Source organism: Engystomops pustulosus, chromosome 1 (genome assembly GCF_040894005.1).
Source record: "Engystomops pustulosus chromosome 1, aEngPut4.maternal, whole genome shotgun sequence".
Taxonomy (NCBI): Eukaryota; Metazoa; Chordata; class Amphibia; order Anura; family Leptodactylidae; genus Engystomops; species Engystomops pustulosus.
In genome coordinates, this window is record NC_092411.1 from 82900326 (window position 1) to 82925827 (window position 25502).

A 25502-nucleotide genomic window follows, 5' to 3' on the forward strand; every position below is an offset into this window, starting at 1 on the left:
CCCCCCAGATGAAATGCCCTGCAGCCAGCCTCACCTATTGATAAAAATTAAACTTACATACTCACCTTCCGATGCTCTCTATGCCCCCTCATTCTCCTCCTCCAAAGCGGGCAGAAACACGTCCGTGTGCTCTATCCGGCGAGAAAGCCATGTCTCTGTATGCTTTGTTACACATGAACAGAAGGAGGAAGAGGAGCCGCGCAGACCATCAGAAGGTGAGTATGTACGTTATTTTATATGCTAGTGTATAAACCAAGGTGGGGTTTTTCAGCACATCTTTTTGTGCTGAAAAACTCGGCTTATACACAAGTATTTATACGGTATATCAATTATTTGTTGTTTAAACGTAATGTTAAAATGTAGAAATGTGCACATGGATTGGATCCTTTTAGTTACAACTCTATGACCGGTCTAATAATATTGTTATTGATATAATGTATATGGATAAAAGATTGCTGTATGTTATCTTCTTGGATTAGTGGCTGATGCTCTCCACCAGAGAGGGTTGTTCTCGTGTCAGACCATACTGCACCCTCAAATTCTGCTCCATGTACTCTAGTTCAGATGGTAAAGGGATTGCCAGCTCACCCAGGAACAGCGATATGGCTGTAAGTGTATCATGTAGATATAGAAAGTCTGGCCTATGGATCAAAAAAGATAAGGTTCGTGGGATGAAAAGGAGGCAAGATAAAATACGGAGGAGGAGCTTATGTTGTAAGTATAAGTAAAGAATTTCGTTACCTTAGGTCAGGCTCAAGTTGACAACAGGCTGTGGCAAGGGGGTAAAATCCTGAAGGACAATCTTGTGAAACAAATTTATCCCAGAACAAACGGACATTCAAGCCATAGTCAATGGTGCGTGGTAGGCAATCTGGATCAGCGTAGACTTGTCCAATAATCTGAAAAGCCAAACAGTATATTTGACCTTGTGTCCTTTCCTCTACAAGTCAGATCTAGACTAAACAGGGTTGTACAGCGGCTTGAAGAGATGGCAGAAAAAAAAAAAAAAGTTGTTACAAAATTGGGATTTCTCGTTGCTACATTGGGGGACACAGCACCATGGGTATATGCCCGGTCACTAAGAGGCTAATTCTAGGTAGAAAAAAGGCATGTATCAAGACATGAGGAAAACAGCATGTTGATAAATACTCGCCAACGTCTTTAGCTCTAACTACTATTTTGCTAGCAAATGCCATTATAATGACCTTACAAATTATTCCAATGCTGCTACATAAAAATACCATAGTAGTATTAGTGCTATAAAAGATTCTTCTTGAAAATGTTTTCCACCATGCTGTAGGACTGCTGCCGGACCATTGTCATACCCTGCATCAGTTCTGTTGCCTTGGGAGTCAACAAAATGTCTGACCCATGCAGGGCCAGTTCTAGACAAAGTGGGGCCCTGGGCAAAACTAAACGTGGGGCCCCAAAATAAAATTTTATGACCAGTCACAGTCAGCATGAGGCTCCCTTTAGTGTGGTAAAACAAACTGTAATATGGGAGCATTTCTGGATATTTTGTTGCGTTATTGACCAGAGCAATTTTTCCAATTTTGACCTTTAATTTTGATTCAAACTGAAACATTTTATAAAAATACTTAAAACGTGACTTTGATGGCAAAAATGTGCTCCAGAAAATATTTACCTTCACATCTCCTAAATGTAATAGATGGACACGTGTAGAGTTCACAAATGTCCCATATTGATATGTTCACATAAATGAAATCCACATAATATTACTAAAATTGTAATAACTAGATATCTGCTTTTCAGCTACAAAAAGTTAAGACAGTCACAACCTGCAAAATATAGCAATAAAATAGAATAAAAAGTAAAAGCGCCAAGTAAAAACCAGGCGATGCATTTGGCAATTAACATTCAAAATTTCCTCTAAAATATGTACAAATCCAGAAACTTGTATACAGAAAATATATCTTCCTAAAACAGTAAGATCTGAGGGGATCATACAGACCCCACATGTGTATTTTCACCAAAATATGCAGCAAAGGGAACGTTACATCCACAGGGGCACCAAACTATTTTTGCAGAAAATTGCGCAGATCTATCATTGTATGCTCCTTAGACAATCGTCACCCAAATAAATAACAATATATCCGTAAACCGAGCTAATGAGATAATAAAAGTCACGTTTAGATGTCGCCATTGTTTTGTCCACAATAACAGAACCCTTCATGCTTCATAAGAATTTGAGTGAGAACGTCATTGCATAGGTGTAAATAATGGAGGATGATGGAAAATAAAAATTTTATTCCGGAACATGTGTTTGTTTTAGCTTTATGGACATGTTCTGGGTCACGGTGTTAATATATAATAGCAACATTAGGGGAAGAGGATGGAATGTTCATCCTATCAGTCAATTTTCGCAAAATAAAAAACTATCACGAAATAAAAGGCAATAAGAAAGAGTGTTCTTAGATAGTTCTGCATAGAGAAGGGTTAAAAACATGAATAGTAGTTGATATTATCCCTTCTCAAAATTTAGTAACATGTAAAGTGAACATTTCCATTATCTGTGAGGTGCAGCAGCTCCTGTGTGCAGCAAATGCTCCCTGCAGCCTGATGGCTAAGAATCTGGACGGTGGGTACATTTCAGGGGGCTGCATCTCTGGCTCTCTGACACTTAGAACCTCACTTGTTTTTTCCTATGAATCTGTGTTTCTAAGTGTCAGGAAAACAGAGATATTAACTGTTAAACTGCCATCAGGAGTGATTTTTATATATAAAAATGGAACCTGATATTCTCACTTTAAACCTGACTATCTCTGGATCCATGGCACCTAGAAACAAAATTCAAGATTCCTTTGAAAGAAGAGATTCTCCCATTTCAGGAGCCCCTGGCAATTGCCCACTTTGCCTACCCATAGGGCCGGCCCTGGACCGATGAGCTGTGGAGCTTGCGTTCTACCTAGATCCCAGCAAACCACTATGTATACTGGATGAAATGCACTGTGCAATCACAGCCACTACTATATACGAGTAAACTAGGTAAAATGAATGTCATGAACGGCGATCTTGTAAGATAGGATAATTGAACTAGAAATATCAATGTATTGGGGTTTTATGATTCTTTTTTGGTTAAATTATAAGGTTTTTCATGTCTTGGAAATAATAGTCTGCTTACCTCACACAGGACAATCCCAAATGAAAATACGTCTACCTTCTCATCATACTGCTTACCTGGATAATAAAGAGGAAGGTCTCAATTTAAAAAAGGGCATCCTTCAGTTCTAATATACAAATAGTTCAAGTTTTCTATTACCATTTAACATTTCTGGCGCCATCCAATATGGATTGCCCACCACAGTATAACGTTTCCGGCGATCAGTTTTCCGTAGCGTTCTCTTTTTTGTGGGTGGCCTTTCTGGTGGAGGTCTGGGTTTCTCTTCCAAAATAAGCCTGGAAAGTCCAAAATCCGCAACCACTACAGTGCCATCCTACAAAAAAATAATAATAAAAAAAAAAAAACAGCTCAGAAAAAAACCCAAGCCATTATATACACATACAACATAAAATAATTTAAGGAGGATACGATCAAAAGAATATAAAGGGGACAAGATCAAGGAACTGGGCAGGGAGGAAATAAGACATTACCAATTTGATGAGACAGTTGTGTGAGTTGAGGTCCCTATGGATGATACTCATGGAGTGAAGATATGCCTTAGAAGGAAAATAATATTGGATTAATAAAATTATTTGAAAGGGATGTTCCAAACTTATAAAAGTGAGAAGGTTTAACCCCTTAAGGACCAGGCCCTATTTATTTTTTGCATCTTTATTTTTCGTTCCCCACCTTCAAAAATTTATAACTTTTTTATTTTTCCATGTAGAGAGTTCTGTGATGGCTTGTTTTCTACATAACAAATTGCACTTCATAGGGATGGTATTTAATATTCTATACTGGGAAGCAGGGAAAAAATTCTGAATGCAGTGAAAATGATGAAGTCATTTCTTTACATATCATAACAATTTTTACTTTGTTTTTATCATACCATGCGAGACTAACTTGATAGGATACCGTATATACTTGTGTACAAGCCGAGTTCGTCAGCACAAAAAATGTGCTGAAAAACCTCACCTCGGCTATGACATGAGTCAACAAAAAATAATGAACTTAATACTAACCTTCCGGCGCCTGAATCCTTGACGCGTGGTTCCCGGCGGGTCCTCTTCTCTAGCTGGTCCATGGGATCGCTCCGATGGGATCGCTCCGGCCGGCGCTTACAGCAAAGAGAAGAACGAAGAGGAGCCGCACCGAGCATCGGGGGTGAGTGAGAATTGGCGGAGGCTGAGTATTAAGTTTTGGGGGTTTTCTTATGTGGCATACTGGGGGCTGGCTCGCAGTATACTACATGGGGATTGGCTGTATACTACACCCTTGGCTTATACTCGAGTCAATAGGATTTCCCAGTTTTTGGTGGTAAAATCAGGGGCCTTGGCTTATACTCGAGTATATACAAAAAATTGCCAAAAAATTACTACAAATGTGAAAAAATAAGCCGACGTTTTTCCAATTAAAGGTTTTTTAAAAGTAGTAACTTTTACCAAAACTGTGTTATAAACATGTACAGCATTATTCCATCACCCTTAACCAAGTTCAGATGCAGAGGGTGCATGTACTTCTGCACAAGTGAAAGTCTCCTGAAGTTTCTTCTATATTCTGCCTTCAGCCGATAGGTTGGAACGGGGCACACTTCAAACACTTATATCTGCTGAACCCTTGCAAATAGAAAACACAATTCATGGTGTAATATTAAACAGGAGAGTCTCCTTATTTAATATCATATATGGATTGTGCATGGATGCTTAAGAAAACCAGAGATATCCACCCTTAAATTTACAATCCAGAATAGAAAGCTGTACAAACATCCATACATCATATATACACACACACATACATTAAAGGGGAGATTCTTCTGTTTAAAATGACATACAAATTTTATGTGCCAGGGTTCAGGAGATATGGCCATTTTAAGTTGCTCACTGTCAAGACATTTATAAATGCCTTCTGCTTGAGGCCTGTGCAAATAGCCGTATGGCAGTCATGAAGGGGTTAAAGAAAAATATTGCACTGCTACCTTTTTGCTCAAATAATTGCTGCTACCTTCTTACATTATTTCCCACCTTTGCAGCACTGTGGCCATCTGCTGGACAACCCCACCCATATCCAGGGGAGGCAGCCTTTCAAAACACTTACCATGCCACAAGAAATATCCTTAGCAAATGAGACCTTCTGGTGCCAAGGACATGGGTCCTAAAGAAGGCGAAATGGATGTTTTTTAAAATCTTGTGAGAATTATCTATTAGCGTTAACACACAAAATATTCGTTCATTACATTAAATAGGATCTAATTTTAAAACTCTTAATTCTTTGGCTCACCCCTCTTAAGAAATCCTTTAGGGTTCCACATTCTATAAATTCAGTGAGCAGGTTCAACCTACGATCTTTATAGAGAACCCCAATAAATCGCAGCACATTGGGATGATCCAAAGACCGCATGACCTTCACCTGTGAGGCAGAAAAGATAATACTGTCATGATTTTAAGTATAAAAAGAATAATATGTGATACAGACAAGTTTTAAATCTTGATTAACGTTGATACTGTAGGTTTCAAAGCATTTTTTCTGCTACCTCTGTAAGGAATGTTTTTTGGGTCTGCTCATCGAACTGGATTAACTCTTTCATAACCATCACTTTCCCAGTGGCTCTGTGTGTGACCTGCAGACAAAACAAGCACAAATGTTTTATGAGAGTTTACCTGCATTCTACAAAATATGATTTACAACTTTTCCAAACTTGACCTTTATGGCTCGACCAAAGAAACCTTTCCCAAGTTCTTCCCCATGAAGAAGTTCACACGGCCGAAAGATCTGCTGTGGTCCACCGACAGCACAACGAAGAGACTCTGATCGAGAAACACATCGGATGTCTTTGGGAGAACAGGGTCCAGAGCAGCGAGTGTTACTGTTACTGCGCCTGAATAAGTAGCAAATCAGAAAAATGAGCCAAAGCAAACATGTGAGAACTGGACAGATTTGTGGAGGTACATTTTAATGAAAGAACTACATTAAAAAATCCAAACAAAACAGAATATTAAGTAACTTGGTGATTCAAGGAGGTGCAAAATATAACAATGAAAACTAAAGAAATATTTATGAAAATCTACACAAAAATCAAGCATGATAAACCAAGGACACTTACTCATTGATAGTGGCACCATGACTGCAGAAATCTTCTTATATTTGTTCTCCATGGCCTCCTCCTTTCAATCAACTTTATAGCACTTCTAACTCATTGGCATAATTTTTAGAGTGCGTTACCAAAATCCCTCTATGCTGTAGCTTGAAAGGCTGCTACACTGTCTCCCCTCTCCCTTAGCATTTCCCCCACCCCTCTTCCTGCAGCAGAGGTAGTGCTCTGATAATACCCCCAAAAGCCCTTCTCATTCATGAGCCAAAAAAGGCATTAAAGGGGTTGTCCGAGTTTTGATAAAAAAAAAATATATGTGGCAGGGAGCGGGCTGACTAAAATAATAAAGCTGTACTTACCTCCCGGTGCCCTCCCGTATCCAGCGCTGCTGTTGCTCCGGGCGCCATGTAAACAAACATGGAGCAGCGCTGCATTCAGCTTCCGGCTGGACCCGACAACCTTCCAGCCCCCATACACAGTGCTGTGTATAGGGACGGATAGGCGTACCCGGCCACGGCCGGCCGGAAGCTGAATCCAGCGCTGCTCCGGCGGCCATGTTTGTTTACATGGCGCCCGGACCGGAGCGACAGCAGCGCTGGATACGGGAGGGCACCGGAAGGTAAGTACAGTTTTATTATTTTAGTCAGCCCTCTTCCGGCCACATATATATATATTTTTTTTTAAACTCGGACAACAAAGGAAGAAGGCTATGGATAACAAATATAGGATTAGCACAGTCACAGTGCCTGGATCGATGAGCAGGTGTCTGTTTTATGCTCGATTTTGATGGTAAATAAACAACAACAATAAAATCAAAAGCTTGTTCAAATAAGTAGTGCTAAATATACAAACCAATTAATACAACAATAAAGCTGGTAATTAAGATGCTGTTATAAAGCAAGTTAAAATGTGAATCTAACCGGATGGAGCCGCGCTTTGCATTACTTTCAGAGATACCCTTTCCCTCACGTGGGTGCAAGGAGGGAGATTTTGGGATAACTTTAGGCACAGCGGGAGTCAGTGGGGGATTGTGCTCTACCAGAAGCTGCAGGGTCCGATCGGTGCTGCTAAGCAAATTATCAGCCTGAGGAAAGTGTGAAGAATGGAAATAACAGTGAGCAGGCAGCATTACCAGTCTTAATAAAAATTAATGTTCAAGCCACCATGTAAAAGATATAACTAGCCTGCATTGTTACATGAGGATATGGAAAACATCTTACCTCTTTTGGTGGTATTGTACTGACAAGAGAGCCATTAATTTCCAAGATGCGGTCTCCAGGGTAGAGCAAGTTACGAGCTTCGAGTGTCACCCTGTAGTAAGGAAAGGACATCTAATACAGAAGGTATCAGCATCATTTTGGGTGTTCGTATTACTGACTATATTGAAAATTCTATTCTATTATTTTTTAATGCGCTAATAACTTTTTCATACTATGGTGTACAGAGATACGCGTGGTGTAATTTTTTGCAACTTTTGAAGACTTTTTCAATGCTTTTATTTTTAGGACCATGCTACAGTAATGCTACATACAATGGAAACTCAGTGTAAGGGCTTATTCACATGGGCGTCTGCGGGGACGTACACGTGGCCGCAGATATGGTGTCACACATGTGTGGCACCGATCCTGGCCGCACACCGCAAAAAGATAGAGCATGCTCTATATTTTGGCTTGTCTGTGGCCGTGTCCCGCTATTCTCTATGGAGGGAGGAGGGGGTCACCTCCTCCTCCACTCCAGCACACGGCGGTATGCCCGCATACCGCGTGGGAATGTACCCTTACAAAAGGAAACTGCCTGCACAATAACCCTTACTCCCGTCAAGGATGCATCTTATACGTCCTCACAGGGTGGCATCTGTATTGCGAAGGGGGAGGGGGGTGCAATACGTCCTCTCTTCAGAGGAGAAGTACTTTGGTTCTGTGGCACCTAGCATCTTATTTTTCTGTCAAGGCAAAGAATCTCCTCTTTCATTGCGTTTCTAGCTGCTAGGTAACCGGAGATATTTGCGTTTAAAGTGAGAATTTCGGGTGGGATTTTTATACATGTATATATATATATAGGTAAGCCAGTTTAACAGTTAATATCTGTGCTTCCCTAAACACCTACAAACACAAAATTACATTCATCTTGGAAAAAAGAAGAAAGATTCTAGGTGCCACAGATCCAAAGTTACAGCCCTCTGAATTCTGCCGCCCGTTCAGCTTCTTAGCCAGCAGGCTGCAGGGAGAATATAGAGGAGAGTGCACAGAGCTGTTCACATCCCACAGATAACTTAATTTTTTTAATGGGATAATGTGAACTAATGTTCATGTTATTAACCCTCTCCTACCCAGAAGAATCTGAGACCACACTTGTTTTCTAAATTTCATATATTGAGCAATATTTTTTTAATGTAAATTGAGCAAAACAATGAATATTTGATCATTTTTGCCTAATGTGGCTACATATTTACACCCCCACCCAGAACTTGTGCAAAAAGTTATATGGTCCCCATGTCTATAAACTCGTTAATGCAATTTTGAAAATGGGACACGTTTCTTTTTTTCTGAAAATATACCTTTTTTGTGGTTTTGTATAATCCTTTATGCTGTAATTTTCATTTTTATACATCAAAATTGTAAAAATTGCTTTGGCGAATGACGTGATATAAGTTCCAAGCAGGGAAAGGGTTCAAATAAGGGAGACATGCGATTTATACTCACTGTGTGACCATCATGTTCTCCACTGACACCGAGAAGCCCCTACTGCTTCCTGCATGTGGAGGTAGGCGTAAGAGGGTTAGAGTATGAGGATGCTGCTCTATAGCCAATTCATTGCACAGCCCCTCAAATTGTGGTCGCAGAAGAAGCAGCTTATGGCATGGGCCACTAGAATATAAATTACAAAAAAATAAATAAAATCTATAAAACAAAATATGCATCACAAATATATTGCACCAGAGATAATATGAGACTGCATTTTAATTTTTCCTTCCATAAAGGTGTCTTCCCACAAAGACAAGTTTTTAAAAATATACTTGGGATAATAAAATAACACATTCTCTAATTCACTGTTATTTACAAAAATACAGCATTTCAGATATAATTCCAACCTGTCTCCATCAGTCCTGGTGTATACAATTTCAGTTGCCCCAAGACACAATCCAGTAACTTCTGATGTCGGGGAAGCCATCTTGGATTTGTGTGTAACGGCTGTGGGGGAGAGTTTCTCTCTGTTCCCTGCACTCTAGCCCTACCCCCCTGCAGTCCAGGACAAAGCTCACTCACTGATTACACAGAATCTGAGTTCCTGCCAACAACAGAAACATGAGGAGAACTACAAGCTACAGGCAGATAAGTTCTTTACCTGGGGAGGCACAACAGGAAGGCACAGCAGATCTAGTGTGTTGTGGAATAGCAGGGCTAACTGTGTCATTGTGTGTAACAGGCATCTAATGGATCTCATCAATTTATCTCTGATCTGTCTTACTCTATGTCAGATACTAGTACAATGTTCAGAAGCTAGATGAAAGTGTATACAACCCTGTACCCGGATAATGTAACCACACTGTATCTCACAGAACTACAGGGATTATAATACGTCTTCTGAGAGAGTCCCTGCCCACACTCTGGAATATTACACGGACCATAACTGAGTGATAGGAGCTAAAACAGCAATACAACTGAGTAAAATTGTGAAGTAAAGGGTTAAAATCACTAGGGGATTGAAATTCGAGAATTAAAAGGTAGGTGTAGGCGTGTGTTTTAGATTGTGAGCCCCATTGGGGACAGGGACCAATTGGCGCCGACATATTGAGTTAGTTGCTCCCATGAAGTCACTGGTGATCTGATACCACGACAGCCTCAGGTCATACAAAGACCCAAGGCGGTCTCATTTTAACCGATTACAATGTGCAATTTGCATATTGTAATAGATGATGTGGAAAATCCCCATGTACTGCCATACTGTAATAGACAACTTAAGAGGCGCCTCCATAGGTTTTAATGGAGCTTGCATACAATCCTTTATCCTGGTGGTAGATGTCCTTTAACAGCTCTCAGATGGGAGGATTCACCCCTTCCCTTTGAGCTTGATCTCTGAAAATAATGCTCATAGCATACTGCAGCCAGGGAGAGATCAGAAAAGGTTAACACTCATAGCTGTGTAACAAATAGAAGAGGAGAGATAGACCCCTATTTAGGGTACGGTCACGTGTAGTTTTTGATGTCCAAACCAGAAGTAGAGGAATTATAAAAGAAGAGGAGCAGCTTCTCTCAATGATATGTGATCACCCACTATGATTCACACCGGCTTTTGGCTTCAAAAACTGCTTGTGAAAAACAACATGTGAACGTACCCTTAACCTGGTAGGCAGATTTGCAATAGCAATATAGAAGGAACATTGTAACTAAGGGGCACATTGCATCCTGTTTCTTTACAAGATTACCAGAATGAAGTATATTTAAAGAAAAGTTTCACCCCCCCCCCCCATCACTATAAGTTTGTAAAAAAAAAAAAAACAACAACAACAAAAAAAAACACTGACTTTTGTTTTGAAAAAGGCAGAAATGGTCCCACAAGGCTGTCATGCAACCTAAAGCCAGGTTGCTCATATTGTGTGTAGATCTGAATAATTACAGAATCCTTACCAAAACAGAGTTTTGCTCTCCACCAAACTGAACGACTCTCCCTCCTCAATCACAGCATGGCATCCGGAGCATGAGAAGCACTCAGGGTGGAACTTGTACTGGGCGACAACCTGAGGGAAAAGTGAAGATATATAAACAATAAACATGCAAATGGTCCACAGCTTATCACAATATTGTGTAGAGACACCATGGTGCACATGTTGCACTGTGAGCTGTAGATTTCAGTCTTGTGCAATGAGAAGTGAAAAGAAAGCCACCCTTTTCACTTGTGACTGCGCATGCATCACATACTTTGGCTTCATTTCTTGCTAGGTAGTGAGCAGTACGCAAACTCTGTTGCGAGTTATAATTAAACAATTGCCTAGTGGGACCTGTCATCACTGAAAAATGGCCTTCACGACAGGTTCCCTTTAAATGTATGTAAGCCGTTAACTCATTAAGACCTGGCCCTTTGATTTTTCATTTCAACTTCAAAAAAAAAAAAATCAATAAAAAAAAAAACGATAACTTTTTTATTTTTCCATGTAAAGAGCTCTGTGACGGCTTGTTTTCTACGCAAATTGCACTTCATAGGGGCGGTATTTATTATTCCATGCCATGCACTGGGAAGCGGAAAAAAAAATATTCCAAATGCAGTGAAAATGGAGAAAACGCATTTGCACAGTTTTCTTGTGGGCTTGGATTTTACGGCTTTCACTGTGCGCCCCAAATTACATGTCTACTTCATTCTTTGATTCGGTGTGATCACGGAGATACCATATTTGTATAGGTTTTATAATGATTTCATACATTTACAAAGGGGGGGTGATTTGAATTTTTAGGATAATTAAATTTTTTTAGACTTTGTACTTCTATGTTTCAGACATCCTAGGTTTATCGCTTGAACCTACAGTAATATATATATATATGTATATATATATATACACACACACACACACACACACTGTATATACTCAAATATAAGCCGACCCAAGTATAAGCCGAGGCCCCTAATTTTACCACAAAAACCTGGTAAAACCTATATTTTTTTACTCTTGTATAAGCCGAGTTTGGGTTTTCAGCACATTTTTTTGTGCTGAAAAACTAGGCTTATACTTGGGTATATATGGTATATATATTTTTTTTTATTTTACTCCTCATTCATTACAATGTGCAATTGTACACTGTAATGAAATGGTTAAAACGAGACACCTAGAAATGATTGTGGGTTTTACAGGTAAGGGTTTGTTGCAATATGCACCAAAGACTTACCGGCTATGGAGAGGGCTCAGCCTGTGAGACCTCTCCATGCACCCACACCCAACTCGTGCCATACTATTATGGTGCGTGTCGTTAAGGGGTTCAAGGTGTTTTCCCACAAAACAAGTTAGGCCCTGTCCAGGTGTAAGGCCATAGTTGCTGATAGTTGGGGGGTCCCATCACAGATAACAAGAACAGGGGGAGGGGGTACTTCCGTCGGACCCTTTTTTGCTCCCAGACATAAGCGGAGCAGACGACCGTGCATGTCCATTCTGCTTTATTAAACTCTATGAAGCTCCCCAAGAGATTATCATGCTCCTATGGATAGGGCCTAACTTGTGCCCTTTAACAATTGAGTTTAATTGGTGTGGTTACACATTTTACAGAAACCGCTGTGGGAAGCTAATGTATTTACATAAAGGATGGGATTAAAGGACAATATACACAATTTTAAGTACAGAACTGTGACTTATTTTGTGCTCCCTGCACAATCTTGTAAACGTATACTGTGACTTGCAGCACTAATCCATATGTTGTCTTCCTGTGGTCCATAATATTTTAGAGACAGCATTCCAAGGCCCCTAAATGGATTAATTAAACAATTCAATTTACTGCCCACAGTTATTCAAGTCTTATTTTTGAGTTACAAGACTAATAAATGAAGATCAGTCAAGAGCAGTTTTCCTTTTTATTATAGATATTCCCTGCTACTATGTTTTTATTGTTTCTTCTTCTGTCTCACAAAACTCACGCTTGCATCATTTTGAGTATCAGTGAAGTATTAAAAAGTCTTTAACTGTACTTCAGCCTTTGCTTTTCAACAAATGTTTACCCAATTGGTGAACTGTGAAAAAATGTATCCAAGTGCGTGGGAATACGGGCGAACATATCACAGATTCCTGGACCACGGGGATGTGACTGTTAGGAAGGTGGGAGTATTGGAATAAATCCAGTTACTCTTTAGCACACATACAGCAAGTGTTGTATATGTGCAGAGGTTAGCAGAATTTACCATGGCTGGTCCTGTCAGGCGAAGTTTGCAGCTCACGCATTGTTCAGGTTGTAAAGTCCAGGGCTCCACAGGAGAGAGTCCAGTTGACTCACATTTCCTGTAACATTAAAGAAAAACATGCAGTGAATAAAGACTCCCCGGAGACTGCCAGCTATTGTTCCACTGTTCCGTCTAAGATCTGCAAGCTTTGTGCAATTTTTTGGCATAAATTATGCCTTAATCTTCTACCTACAGTGATCAAGATTACTACATTATTAATGCACACAGAAATATTGGTATTTTTAGGTTTAGATCTTCTGTAACCTTCGCCATATTGGTGGCTGCTTTGATTGTGTAATCTGGCTGTGCTGACAGACAAGGGAGAACAAATGCAGATCACACCTGCACCTCCCTGGCACAACAGTCGAGAACAATTCTGATGAAATCCTTTTGTGAATTTGCAGGATTTCCTTTTGCTTACTCTTGAAACTTGAAAAGTATAATGTCGTAACAGTTTTTGGATTAATCATATCATACATATGAAAACCTGGAATCTTTCTTGCCTTCACAAATCATCCCTTTAAATTGTTGTGATGCTCTTTGTAAATGATTTGAGCCTTAAAAGAACACAGTCACACTTTACTTCATTAAACTATTAGTGTCTTCAGGTATGGTATAAATTGTCCCTTCTAGAATTCCCTCTTATGTGAAAACTCGCCAATTTACCTATTAAAAAAATAAAATTCAATGCACTTCAGACATCCCCATTCGTTGGTTCTATAGTACCTGGAAACATGCTTTGGTGTCATTTTAAAGAGAAGAATCAACTTTTGGATCGTATAAGGCTTGTGGTTCTGTGAGCTTCAGAATCAGAGATATGGGGGCATAGTTGGGAATATGAAATGCAGAAAGAGACGCAGTTCCTGTATATTGTTTTAGCTGTCTGTATCTGCGGTTCTGTACCTCACAGAACCACAGGTCTGATCATAACTAAATTATGAGATTCTTATCTTTAATTTAACACCAAAAGCATGTTTATAGGCGACAGTCCTCCGTCTGCCTTTAAAAGTGACCAACCTGAGGCAAAATCTCACTCATCTAGCAATTAGCTTATTAAAAATTAATATGCAAAAAGACAATGCTTATAGGTTACAAAAATGATGGAATAAACAGACACATAAAAGCGAAACAGAATAATAAAAAGGGATATAATAAAGAAAACCAGACCTCTTACTAAGCAGATTAGCAAAAAGATCCCAGGTGGTAAACCAATGAAATCCTGGACAGCTCTGCAAAACTTGTTGCATCTCCCCGAGTCAGTGTTGATATGCCCTTTTTGATCATGTGAGGGGGGGGAAGAACAACCAAAAATTCACACACAACTGGCAGGAAAAATTGTCCGGTATGCAAAGAAAAACCCACAAACAACATCAACTGAAATATAAGACGGTCTGAAAACTAGCGTTGTGGCCGTTTCAAAGATGCACAATAAGGAGGCACTTGATGAAAAATGGGCTGCATGGTTCAAGTTGCCAGAAGAAATCCATTACTGTGCAAATGCCACTATCTCACCTACAATACGCCAAAACAGCAAAGAGAAAAGCCTCAAAACCTCTGGAACAGATGATTTGGAGTGATGAGACCAAAATAGATTTTGGAGATCTCTTTGAATGCATGCCCTAAATTGGCCCAGAAGTTTCATAGCCTATCAGCATGCAAGAGTCTCTTTTGAAAGGAGCAAACTTAATGGATTAAAGACTTTTCTGGGGGAAGAAAGGAAGTTTGAGTCCAGGATAGTGCCATGAAATTTTTTCCTCTTGCTTGGGAAGTTCTGAGTTTCTGTGTTTATGATCCACCCCAGATCCTACAAAGTTTTAATTGTGTCTTCCCTGTGGGATATAAGCTTTGCCTCCGAATTGGATATCAGTAGAAGATCATCTAGATTTGGAACTATAGTGGGGCATATTTACTTACACATCCCAAGGTGCGTTGTCTGACAAGGATTCGGAGGTGCGTGCATTCAATTTCCTGTATGAGTTGCTTCCTTGCTAAGGTCCGCCGGAGTTCACCTTCTTCCCAGTGCATGTAAGTGCATGGCTTGCGACACAATTTTGAATGTTAAATCCCGTGCGTTGTCCGAATCCGTCGTATCGGCCCTACCCCCGATTTGTGTTGGATGAAAGCATACCCATAAATAACAGAATTTCAGGAACCCCCCTTGATGCGTAAGAAAAAAGAAAAAAAAGCTCAAACTCTTCATAATAAACTGGCAAGAGCTGATTTGGGTGGTGATAAGAAATGGTCCCGCCAATCCAGACCTGTGAATCCAACTTCTGTGGTGGGGAAAAATATTTGAGGGGATTGTAGAGATGCTATCCTGGAGTATCACACTGTACATAACCTTAAACCCATGCTGACGCTGGGTTTATGAGAGATCAGTCTTGTCAGACTAATCTGATTGGCTTCTACAAGGAAGTAAGTTCCAGACAGGACCTGGGGGACGCTGTGAAAGTTGTATATCTGGACTTTTCAAAGGCATTTGACATTGTGCCGCATAAAATGAGACTGCTGGGACTAGGGGAAAATCTGTGTATTTGGGTAAGTAATTGGCTTAGTGATAGAAAACAGAGGGTCGTCATTAATGGCACATTCTCAGATTGGTTTGATGTTACCAGTGGAGTGCCACAGGGGTCAGTATTGGGGCCACTTTTTAATATTTTTATTAATGACCTTGTAGTCGGTTTACACAGTCAAGTTTCAATATTTTCAGATGATACCAATCTGTGTAAAGTAATTAATACTGAGGTTGCTAGTTTAGCATTACAGAAAGATTTGTGGAAGCTTGAGGAGTGGGCTGAAAAATGGTTGATGAGGTTTAATGTAGATAAATGTAAAGTTATGCACTTGGGCCATGGAAACAATGAGTATAATTATGTTCTAAACAGTCAATTAAAACTGCATCTGAAATGGACTTGGGGGTATTGGTGGATGGTAAATTTAATTTTAGTGACCAAAGCCAGGCGGCTGCTGCTAAAGCAAATAAAATCATGGGATGTATCAAGAGAGGAATAGATTCTCATGATAAAGACATAGTTTTGCCCCTATATAAATCCCTGATCAGACCACACTTGGAATACGGTGTACAGTTTTGGGCACGTGTATAAAAAGGACATAGTAGAACTGGAACGGGTGCAGAGGAGAGCAACCAAGATTATGACAGATTACAAAATTTGGGATTATTCAGTTTAGAGAAAAGACAACTGAGGGGAGACCTCATTACAATGTACAAATACCTGAACGGACAGTACAAGGATCTCTCCAAAGATCTTTTTAAACCTAGGCCTGAGACCAGGACAAGGGGGCATCCTCTACGCCTAGAGGGGAGGCAATTCTACCATGAACATAGACAAAGGTTCTTTACTGTAAGAGCAGTGAGACTATGGAACTCTCTGCCGCAGGAGGTTGTTATGGCGGACTCTATGTACATGTTCAAGAGAGGCCTGGATGCCTTTCTGGAGAGAAAAAAATATCACGGGTTATGGGGATAAAACATTTAATTCTTAAAGGTTGGACTTGATGGACTTGCATCTTTTTACGGCCTTGTGTACTAGGATACTGGTGCACTGACTGCATGCGTTCCACCATCGGAAGTGGAAGTAGCAGGTACGCCGTTGGACTCTGAGGAGCTGAGGTGCCTAAAATCTTAACCCAAGACCACCAGGAAGGGCGGGGTTGGGGGAGAACCCGCACGTGGCTGGAAAGGTGATGAATTATGACAACAGATGCCCATTCCTTCATGGCATGCCGCATTCCAAACCACCAACACCCACCGTACCCTCGGCGGAGGGGAGCAAGGGAGGTGAGATGCAGGGGAGGCTCATTTTAACCACTTATTCCTGTCCCTGCAGAAGTCAAGGGGTCATCCTCCAGGTGCTGTCATGGAAAAATTTGTGCGTTATCATCCATATTCTCAGAAAAAAAGCCAAATTCTGCTGGGATATGTATATTTTTGAAACAGAATTCATATTAAGGTATCCAGAGGTCCATAAGAACGCACTCTGGATATACCAGCAAGTTCATTAACAAGTACCGTATATACTCGTGTATAAGCCGAGTTTTTCAGCACAAAAAATGTGCTGAAAAACCTCACTTCGGCTTATACACGAGTCAATTAAAAAAAATAAATTTTAATACTCACCCTCCAGTGCCCGGATCCATCGGCGGCGGCTCCCGATGTTCAGCACATTAAATAAATAAACTTAGCTCTCACCTTCCGGCGATACTCACCCCCGATCCACGGCGCCGGCTTCCGATCCTCGTTGGTGGCTCTCGATCCCCGGCTGCGGCTGTCTTCTTTCTTCTTTTGCCGGCGGAGTCGCGTCCATGTGATCTCCCCGCCGGCGCTTACTATGATGCGGCGGTGTGACGTCATCAGCGGCGACACCGCCGCATCATAGTGAGCGCCGCCGGGGAGATCGCATGAATGCGCCTCCGCCGGCAAGAGAAGATAGAAGACGCTGCCGGGGATCGAGAGCCACTGCAGAGGATCGGGGGTGAGTATCGCCGGAAGGTGAGAATTAAGTTTATTTTTTTTAAATGTGCTCAACATACATGGGGGCAGGCTGGCTGTATACCTGAGGGGGCAGGCTGGCTGTATACCTGAGGGGGCAGGCTGGCTGTATACCTGAGGGGGCAGGCTGGCTGTATACCTGAGGGGGCAGGCTGGCTGTATACCTGAGGGGGCAGGCTGGCTGTTTACCACTTGGGGCAGGCTGTATACTACACCCTCGGCTTATACTCGAGTCAATAGGTTTTCCCAGTTTTTGGTGGTAAAATTAGGGGTCTCGGCTTATACTCAGGTCGGCTTATACTCGAGTATATACGGTACTTGTCTCAATAAATGCTGCACAGTTAATTAAATAATGATCCAAAACCGTTGTTGCATCTGAGGGGTTAGACACCCTGAAAAGGCATTATAATTACGATGAAAATTTTAAACTACACAGTCAACCCACAGCAGTTTCGATGTTAACTAACTTTTCAACAAACTTTGCATTAATCAAGTTAATAAACTTTAAAATCTCTTATCAGGTGAATATGCTTATTTATTTCACCCACTTTGGCTTATTCTTCCAAATCAGTTTTTAACCTTTCAATCACTACGGAATTCACTCTTACTAGCAATAGGAACAAAAGTTTGTGTCATATTGCACAGAAGCTTTATAGAGAGGGGGGAGGAATAATTGCAACTAGACTTCCATGCACCCCTGCACACGACATGTTAGCAGCCATTTCTACCGCTACCCCACATTAGAGTAACACATGCTCTAATTAAATGATATTAACAAAAATACAACATTTCATAGATATAATTCCAACCTGTCTCTATCAGACCTGGAGTTTACAATTTAATTGTCCCTGGATCCAACCGTAAACTCATAACTATAGTCACAAGAATCCTCTTATGAATAGCTTTGATGGCATTGCAGGAGCAGATTGGGGGGGGGGGGGCTAGGAGGCAGAGCGCATACTACAGACACATGCAATTCCTGGTTCAGCAGAAACTCTCTTTTTCTATGTGTCAGATACTAGTGAATGTTCAGAAGCCAAAGGAAAGTGTATATAAACTTGTACCCTGATAATCTAACCACAATGTCGGCACAAAGCATCTAATAGCACAGAGGAATCATGAAGTGTTTGGTTAGAGAGTCGCAGCCCACAATCTGGAATATTACACTCAGTAGGATGAAAACAGCAATACAACTTACTAAAATTGCAAAGTAAGGGGCTAATATTGTGTAAACATCAATAGGGGATTAAAATTTGAGAACTTTCTTTTATGGGAAAACCCCTTTAATCCCCTTTGTGTCTGCAACACAAAAATTAGCTATAACGGTTATCACTAGGGGGTTAGCACTTACTGCGATTCACTTTCCTCCATTTGGGCATCCTGGGGGATTGCACTGTTGTTGTTAAGTATTTTTTCTGTAAGTAAAAGCACACGTCTATTAGCTGCTGAAATAACACAAGAATGTGAAGATAATCAAGTTCTCTTTGTACAGCATGCAGAGAAACAAATCTGGAAATCTAAATGGCATCCATGTTATGTTTGTAGTGTTCATACAAGGCAGTAAGCACGGTAATAATCTTCTATCTACACCAACTCATAGTAGTAGTGCTGATCCGATTTGGGATACAGGACAGTATAGGAAACTAACATTAGAAAACAAATAAACCAATACCTTTAGATCCCATAATATGTTTTAAAGTGATGGAAGAGTTTCAAGAGGCTACTCTGGCATGGATAAAGCTCTGTTCACATCAGCACTATAGCATCAGATCAGAAGCTTCAACAAAGTTTAAATCCTCAATTCCTAAATCTGGAACTATACACAGATGCCTTCTCCTCCTCATCCCCCGACATCTGCAAGCAGTTTAATGTGGCAATTAGTTTACAGCAAATATTTTACAAGGCTGCCAGCTCCTCCTTAAGGATCCTGAAGAGTATTTTCTTTCTGAGACAATAGGTGACTACTTGGAGGCTTTAATATTGACTGATCAATGAGATCAGATATAGCATATTAATAAGTAAGAAAGGAAAGAACAAAGAAAACAATGGAAAAGCATTGCAAGATACATACTAGCAGAGAAAGGCTGGGATATATCATATATTTCATGCCTGAACTGATGTCTACAGATTGCAAAACATTGCCATTTATACCAGGTAACTTAATAGCCTGCTGGAACCTTCATAATCCACATAAAAATAATGCATCATGAGAAACGTGTTATCAGACCGGTTTAGCGAGCAGCGCTTCTCATATGTTTTTGTGCCCCCTTCTACGTTACGTCCATATTCTAACCTATCCTTATGGTGCGGACAAGAGAGGTCTCATTCTACCTACGACCTGAGGTCAGGGAGGTCAACTACTAGGAGGAATTCAAACTATTTATTCAGCTATAATCTGATCTGCAAAAAGGCTGCACCTTTCATAACAGAAGTGGAAACTAGATATCAACTATATTTGCGTTGCATATGACTGTATTAAGTGCAGGATAATACCGTTTTTTTTTTTTCTTAACAGATGTATCAATCTGTCTATGGCAGAAAGTGGGTGTTATTTGCAACTGAAAAGCCGTGTACCGCATTTATTAAGGGTTTGGACGTTTTTAGGCAGTTTTCCAAATCAAGTGCAAAAAAAGAGGGGCCTACAAGAAAACAGTATGTGCGCCAGAATTTGCTGTACTGTGGCATTCCATTTATCATTTGATGGAATTTTATGCGATACTATGGTCGTTGGTGAAAATGGTGCAGCCCCTTAAATTTGAGCAGTATGACAATATGGCCCTTGAACAAATCAATGTTATTCACCTCTGTCCTAAATCCTAAGGGTGGTGACACACGTGGCGTTTTTAGTAGTGCGTTCTCAGATCGGAAACGTGTTTTTGACCAGTTTGAATTAAGATAATTGGTCAAAGCTGTCAAAAACACATGCGTTTTAAAAAAACTTGTTTTAAAAAAACCGCATTTTTCAAAATTTTTTGAAAACAAACTAAGTAAAAACGACCTAAAACCGCCATGTGTGTCACCACCCTTAGATACAAAAAAAAAAAACATATCTAAAGGAATCTTTGCGGAATCCGAGTCAGTCCATTTTATCATGACTCCGACACCACAACCCTGGTGGGCAGACGTTACAGGTTGATGACTAGGGATAGAAAGTTTGAAGCCCATGACATGTACAAGTATCCTCTGCTTGAGATCTTAGACTGGTGCCACACGTAGCGCTTTGTCTGCGCTTGCAAACGCAGACAAAGCCGCGCCCACCGGGCCGGGCCTCTGCCCAATCGCATCGGCGGTTCTAATTTAAACGCAAAACACCGGCGGCTCATTCCCTATCACAGGCGTATCCATAGAAACGCTGATGCGATCGGGCCGAGGCCCGGCGGGCGCGGCTTTGTCTGCGTTTGCAAGCGCAGACAAAGCTCTACTTGTGGCATCAGCCTTAGGTTAACTGCACTGCATTTGGAGGAGTGGAGCTCAAGCTTTGCATTGCAATGTTTAATCCTGTACCGGGATCCGCAGCAGAGAAATGACATCATTTGATTGCTGAAGACCATAAATGGTTTTCCAGTACTGCAGATTTTGTCTTGCAATGTGTGTATGGGATTATCAAAATTCCCATATGCTACAACGCTACTGCATTACGCTGTAGATATACCGTAAAATAATGCTGTACAACAAATCCGCAAATAACACGCCAATTGTGCAATTTCTTTTAATGAAGTTATTGCAGCTGTGATTTCCATATGTGGAACGTGCCATATAAGTAACTCCTTTGTGATAGCTACATGTACTGACATCTGTCCTGAATAACAGCCTACAAGCATCTGTCATGCCAGGTTATAATTGTCCCTTGCAGCGGTTTTCACTGTCATCCCTGGCATACTTCCCAGCTCTGCTGCTTGTTGGAGCCTCACTTTACAAGACTTGCACATGTTAAAGTGAATTGCCATGTGAGAAGAGCACATGACCAGCATGAAAAACAGCCTCACATACCTGTAGAATTGGGCAGGGCAGAGCTCTTTACCAGCTGTCCCTGTTTAAGACAAGACCAAGCTGCATAAAAGTGCTCTATAGGCGAATTCACACGTTCAGCTTTTCAGATGCAGTTTTTGAAGCAAAAAGCCGGTGTGGATCATAACAGGAGAGAACCTATCATTGGGGGATGCTGGTCCCTTACTTTTTTCACTCCTGGTGTGAACATCAAAAACTGCACGTTTGAACGCAACCCAAAGGAGAAAATAAGCCTGGGCCATGTTCACATGCAGCGATCTTGTTGCCTTTAGAAATGTAACGCAAATGCTGCGAGAAAGCGGCTAGCCCAATCACAGATGAGTCTCTAATGAAACGCTTGAGATAAGTAACAAGCACCACGTGTTTTGCAAAATATGTGGAGCTCGTTTCCAATCACAAGCGTTTGGAAACAATGTTGCGTTTCAAAATGCAAAACAAATGCTGCTTGTGAACTCGGCCTGACAGGACCTGAGTGAAGTTGGCCCCCCCACCTTGTTCAAATCAAACAAAATTGGTGTCAAACGTTTGTGCTACGTTTGTGCAGCAGAAATTTTCGTTTGTGCCGCTATCGTTTTTAAGATTTTAATGAAAGTTTCCAGAAGTCATCAGAGGTCAACCAGCCCCCCCCACGTTGCCCAAATCAAACAAAACTGGGACTGAACAATTCTGCTACGTTTGTGCTGGTTTGTGCTACGCAAATTTTTGTTTGTGCTGCTTTTGTTTTGAATATATGAACAAAAAATGAAAGTTCAAAAGTTCAAGCAGCCCCCCCACATTAACGGAATCAAACAAAACTGGTGTCAAACGTTAGTGCTACGTTTGTGCTGGTTTGTGCTGCAAAAATTTTTGTTTGTGCTGCTATAATTTTTAAGGTATGTTCAGGTGTTTGAGGTGTTTAGGATGAACTGGTAAAAAACAAACTTAGTGACACTTCCCTGGTTTGATCACCAGGGGGAGCTAGCAAACACATTGTACTTTGGAAGAAATGAACTCTGATGACCTCTGCAAAAAAGTATGAATATATTAAAAATGATAGCAGCACAAACGAAAATTTTTGCTGCACAAACCAGCACAAACGTAGCACTAACGTTTGACACCAGTTTTGTTTGATTCGGTTAATGTGGGGGGGCTGGCTGAACTTTTGAACTTTCATTTTTTGTTCATATATTCAAAACAAAAGCAGCACAAACAAAAATTTGCGCAGCACAAACCAGCACAAACGTAGCAGAATTGTTCGGCACCAGTTTTGTTTGATTTGGGCAATGTGGGGGGGCTGGTTGACCTCTGATGACCTCTGGAAACTTTCATTAAAATCTCGAAAACGATAGCGGCACAAACAAAAATTTCTGCTGCACAAACCAGCACAAACGTAGCACAAACGTTTGACACCAATTTTGTTTGATTTGAACAAGGTGGGGGGGCCAACTTCACTCAGGTCCTGACAGGAACATAAAAGGCTTCATGCACAGAGCCATGTGCAGTCCGTGATTTAACTTTGATGTACCCGCTGTCACAGACCGTTACAACGGAAGTGAATAGGTCAATAAAAACAACAGCACACAAATGGGCCGTTCTCTGCACAGGCGCGAATCAGCCATCTTTGTATGTATGTTATCTCTCTTATCTTTACCACAGGGGTAGGAGAGCATAGGGTCAATTGATTTTTAGCTCCAAGCTGGAGATGGGCTTTTAAAACACCACCACTTGTAGTAGGCGATGAATGGTTCAGATTTTATATGGAGGATTTTATAGGGCAGTGGTGGCTAACCTGTGGCACTCAGAGCCCTTTCTGTGGACACTCAGGTCATCACCAGAGAGGATTCCAGGTATCTTTCTGCAGTCCCAGACAGCCCAGGACTTGCTGTGCACAGCGCTATTTAAAAGTGACAGCACTACCTGCGACTACAGGAAGAGTGGGAAGGTGTGGACAGATCTGGGTCATCATTGTAGCTCCTGCTCTGGCCCTGACAATTCTTCCTGTTTATGGGACCATGGAGTGAAGTTGTGATGATCCAATTTTTTTTTCCTGCTTTATTGGTGTCCTCAGGGTGCCGATAGGAATGAAAGCTGTGACAGAGAAGCGAGTATAAATCACAAATTAAATTTCTGTGTTGGCACTTTGCAATAAATAAGTGGGTCTTGGCTGTAGTTTGGGCACTCGGCCTCTAAAAGGTTCACCATCACTGTTATAGGGTATCAAACTGTTCATTTATTTGGTAGATCTATGGATGGTCAGAGTTTGGACCTTCCGAGCTGATATGGCTGCAGCAACGGGGCAATTGCATAACCTAAAAATGGCTTAACCAACAGATGCCAGAAATGTATTATAGAGAATGATAAAGTAAATGCTTTAAGCAAGATATTTTACTATTATAGAAGGACATCAATGTGAGTGCTACAGCTCACACCCGGAAACAAGTTCCACTATGTAATCCCTAATACTACGTAAACACAGAGATAACTCTCGCCTCACAATCCAACCTTTGCGTTTCCTCATAAATACCATTTCTGCCAGTAAAGGAAATGAAAGAGCTGAAATAATAGCCCCCGCTGCCTTCTTTATTCCACAAAACTGGAGCTATTGGCTAACAGGGACCAGATGCCACTATGGAATGTGCCAGCAGGGGGCGATACAACAAAATACTCAAAACATCAGGACTTTTACTTTGTTCCTGTAAATGAGTTCAATGCAACACTATGTAGTTCACTAAAGACATAGCACTGCCCCTCCACCAAAAAAAAATTAAAAACTTCCCTCGTACAGCAATAGAACAAGGTGTGTGCTGCAATATCCTGTTACCTTAGACATACAATCATATGGATTACTAAAGAAAGCAGGCAGCTAGCAGAACTAACATGGCTGGTAACCTCGGAGATGATGCGGACACTTCCCGTCAGTCACTTCATTGAATGACACTGCAGTCGCCTCATCCTCACAAGACACTAGTTTACAGGCAGCAGCACAGCAGTCACCAGTATAGGGACTAGTCTCTAGAATGGTCCACAACTAGACGTGAGTGTGTGTACACATAGACGTGCACAGCCGGCAGCCATAGCGGTGCATGTCACAAGTTCCTGTGCGCTGCTGTCACACCTACCGTCCACTCCGGTCTCCTCCGGCCGCTCCCGCCTCACACACACACCGTCGATGACATCACCCGGTGACATCACTGTATGGATAGCGGGGAGGCTCAATCTCTACCTGTCCCTCAGACACCTCCTGTTCGTCCAAGTCCAATGTCTGCGCCCCGCCCCTGTGCACAGCAGGTCCTGCCCATGGACAGGGCGTCTCTGGCTGGTCCTGAGCGCTAGTCACAGGCAGCACTAACACGTCTGCACCTGTGGCCGCACTTTATATTATTCACAGGGTTTGAAGGCTGCAGAGCACTTGAGGTGTGAGATACAATGTAACAGCTGTATCTCTCCCTATATACACACATCCGTTATGTATGTATTCCAGTAGTGGCAAATAAATACACGAGCCACTTACAAGCTGCTCCCAAATGCACCTGAATTATACCTTATAGCAGGGGTGGCGAACCTATGGCACTGGTGCCAGAGGCGGCACTCGGAGCCCTTTTTGTGGGCACCCGGGCCATCGCCCCAACACATCAGACAAGACTCAAAGAATCTTCCTCCAGTTCCAAGCAACTTAAAAGATGCGTCTTTCAGTCATATTTTGATACTGACTTCGCTACTTGGGACTGTAGGAAGAGGGAGAATTAGACAGGGTCAAATTATTTTTGGAAGACCTCCTGCTGGCCCCACTATTCTCTGTGTACAGAGGGAAACTGTAAAGAAGCTAAAATGATGAAAATTTTCCATCTTTCTACTATGTTTCTGTCCTCAGGAGGCCA

At 41.3% G+C, this 25502-nt stretch overlaps 1 protein-coding gene across 3 annotated transcripts; it reads right to left on the reverse strand.

The window, feature by feature from the left end:
• LIMK2 (LIM domain kinase 2) lies at nt 1–24976 on the reverse strand. Of its 3 annotated transcripts, none has more exons than XM_072145969.1 (16): nt 24744–24976; nt 18989–19052; nt 13089–13185; nt 10838–10947; nt 8912–9076; nt 7430–7520; nt 7130–7293; nt 5822–5996; nt 5652–5738; nt 5399–5527; nt 5216–5272; nt 3613–3678; nt 3281–3455; nt 3143–3198; nt 742–899; nt 1–641 (listed from the first exon to the last, which is right to left on the reverse strand). In XM_072145969.1, the coding sequence occupies exons 1-16, from the start codon at nt 24811–24813 to the stop codon at nt 476–478; spliced, it is 1830 nt and encodes a 609-aa protein (XP_072002070.1). In that variant the 5' UTR covers nt 24814–24976; the 3' UTR covers nt 1–475. The 3 variants fall into 3 exon arrangements, with proteins under 3 accessions (XP_072002070.1, XP_072002078.1, XP_072002082.1); XM_072145977.1 differs by lacking the exon at nt 24744–24976 and adding an exon at nt 24502–24694; XM_072145981.1 differs by lacking the exon at nt 18989–19052 and having other exon boundaries at nt 24744–24975.
• Nucleotides 24977–25502: the final 526 nt, after the last annotated feature.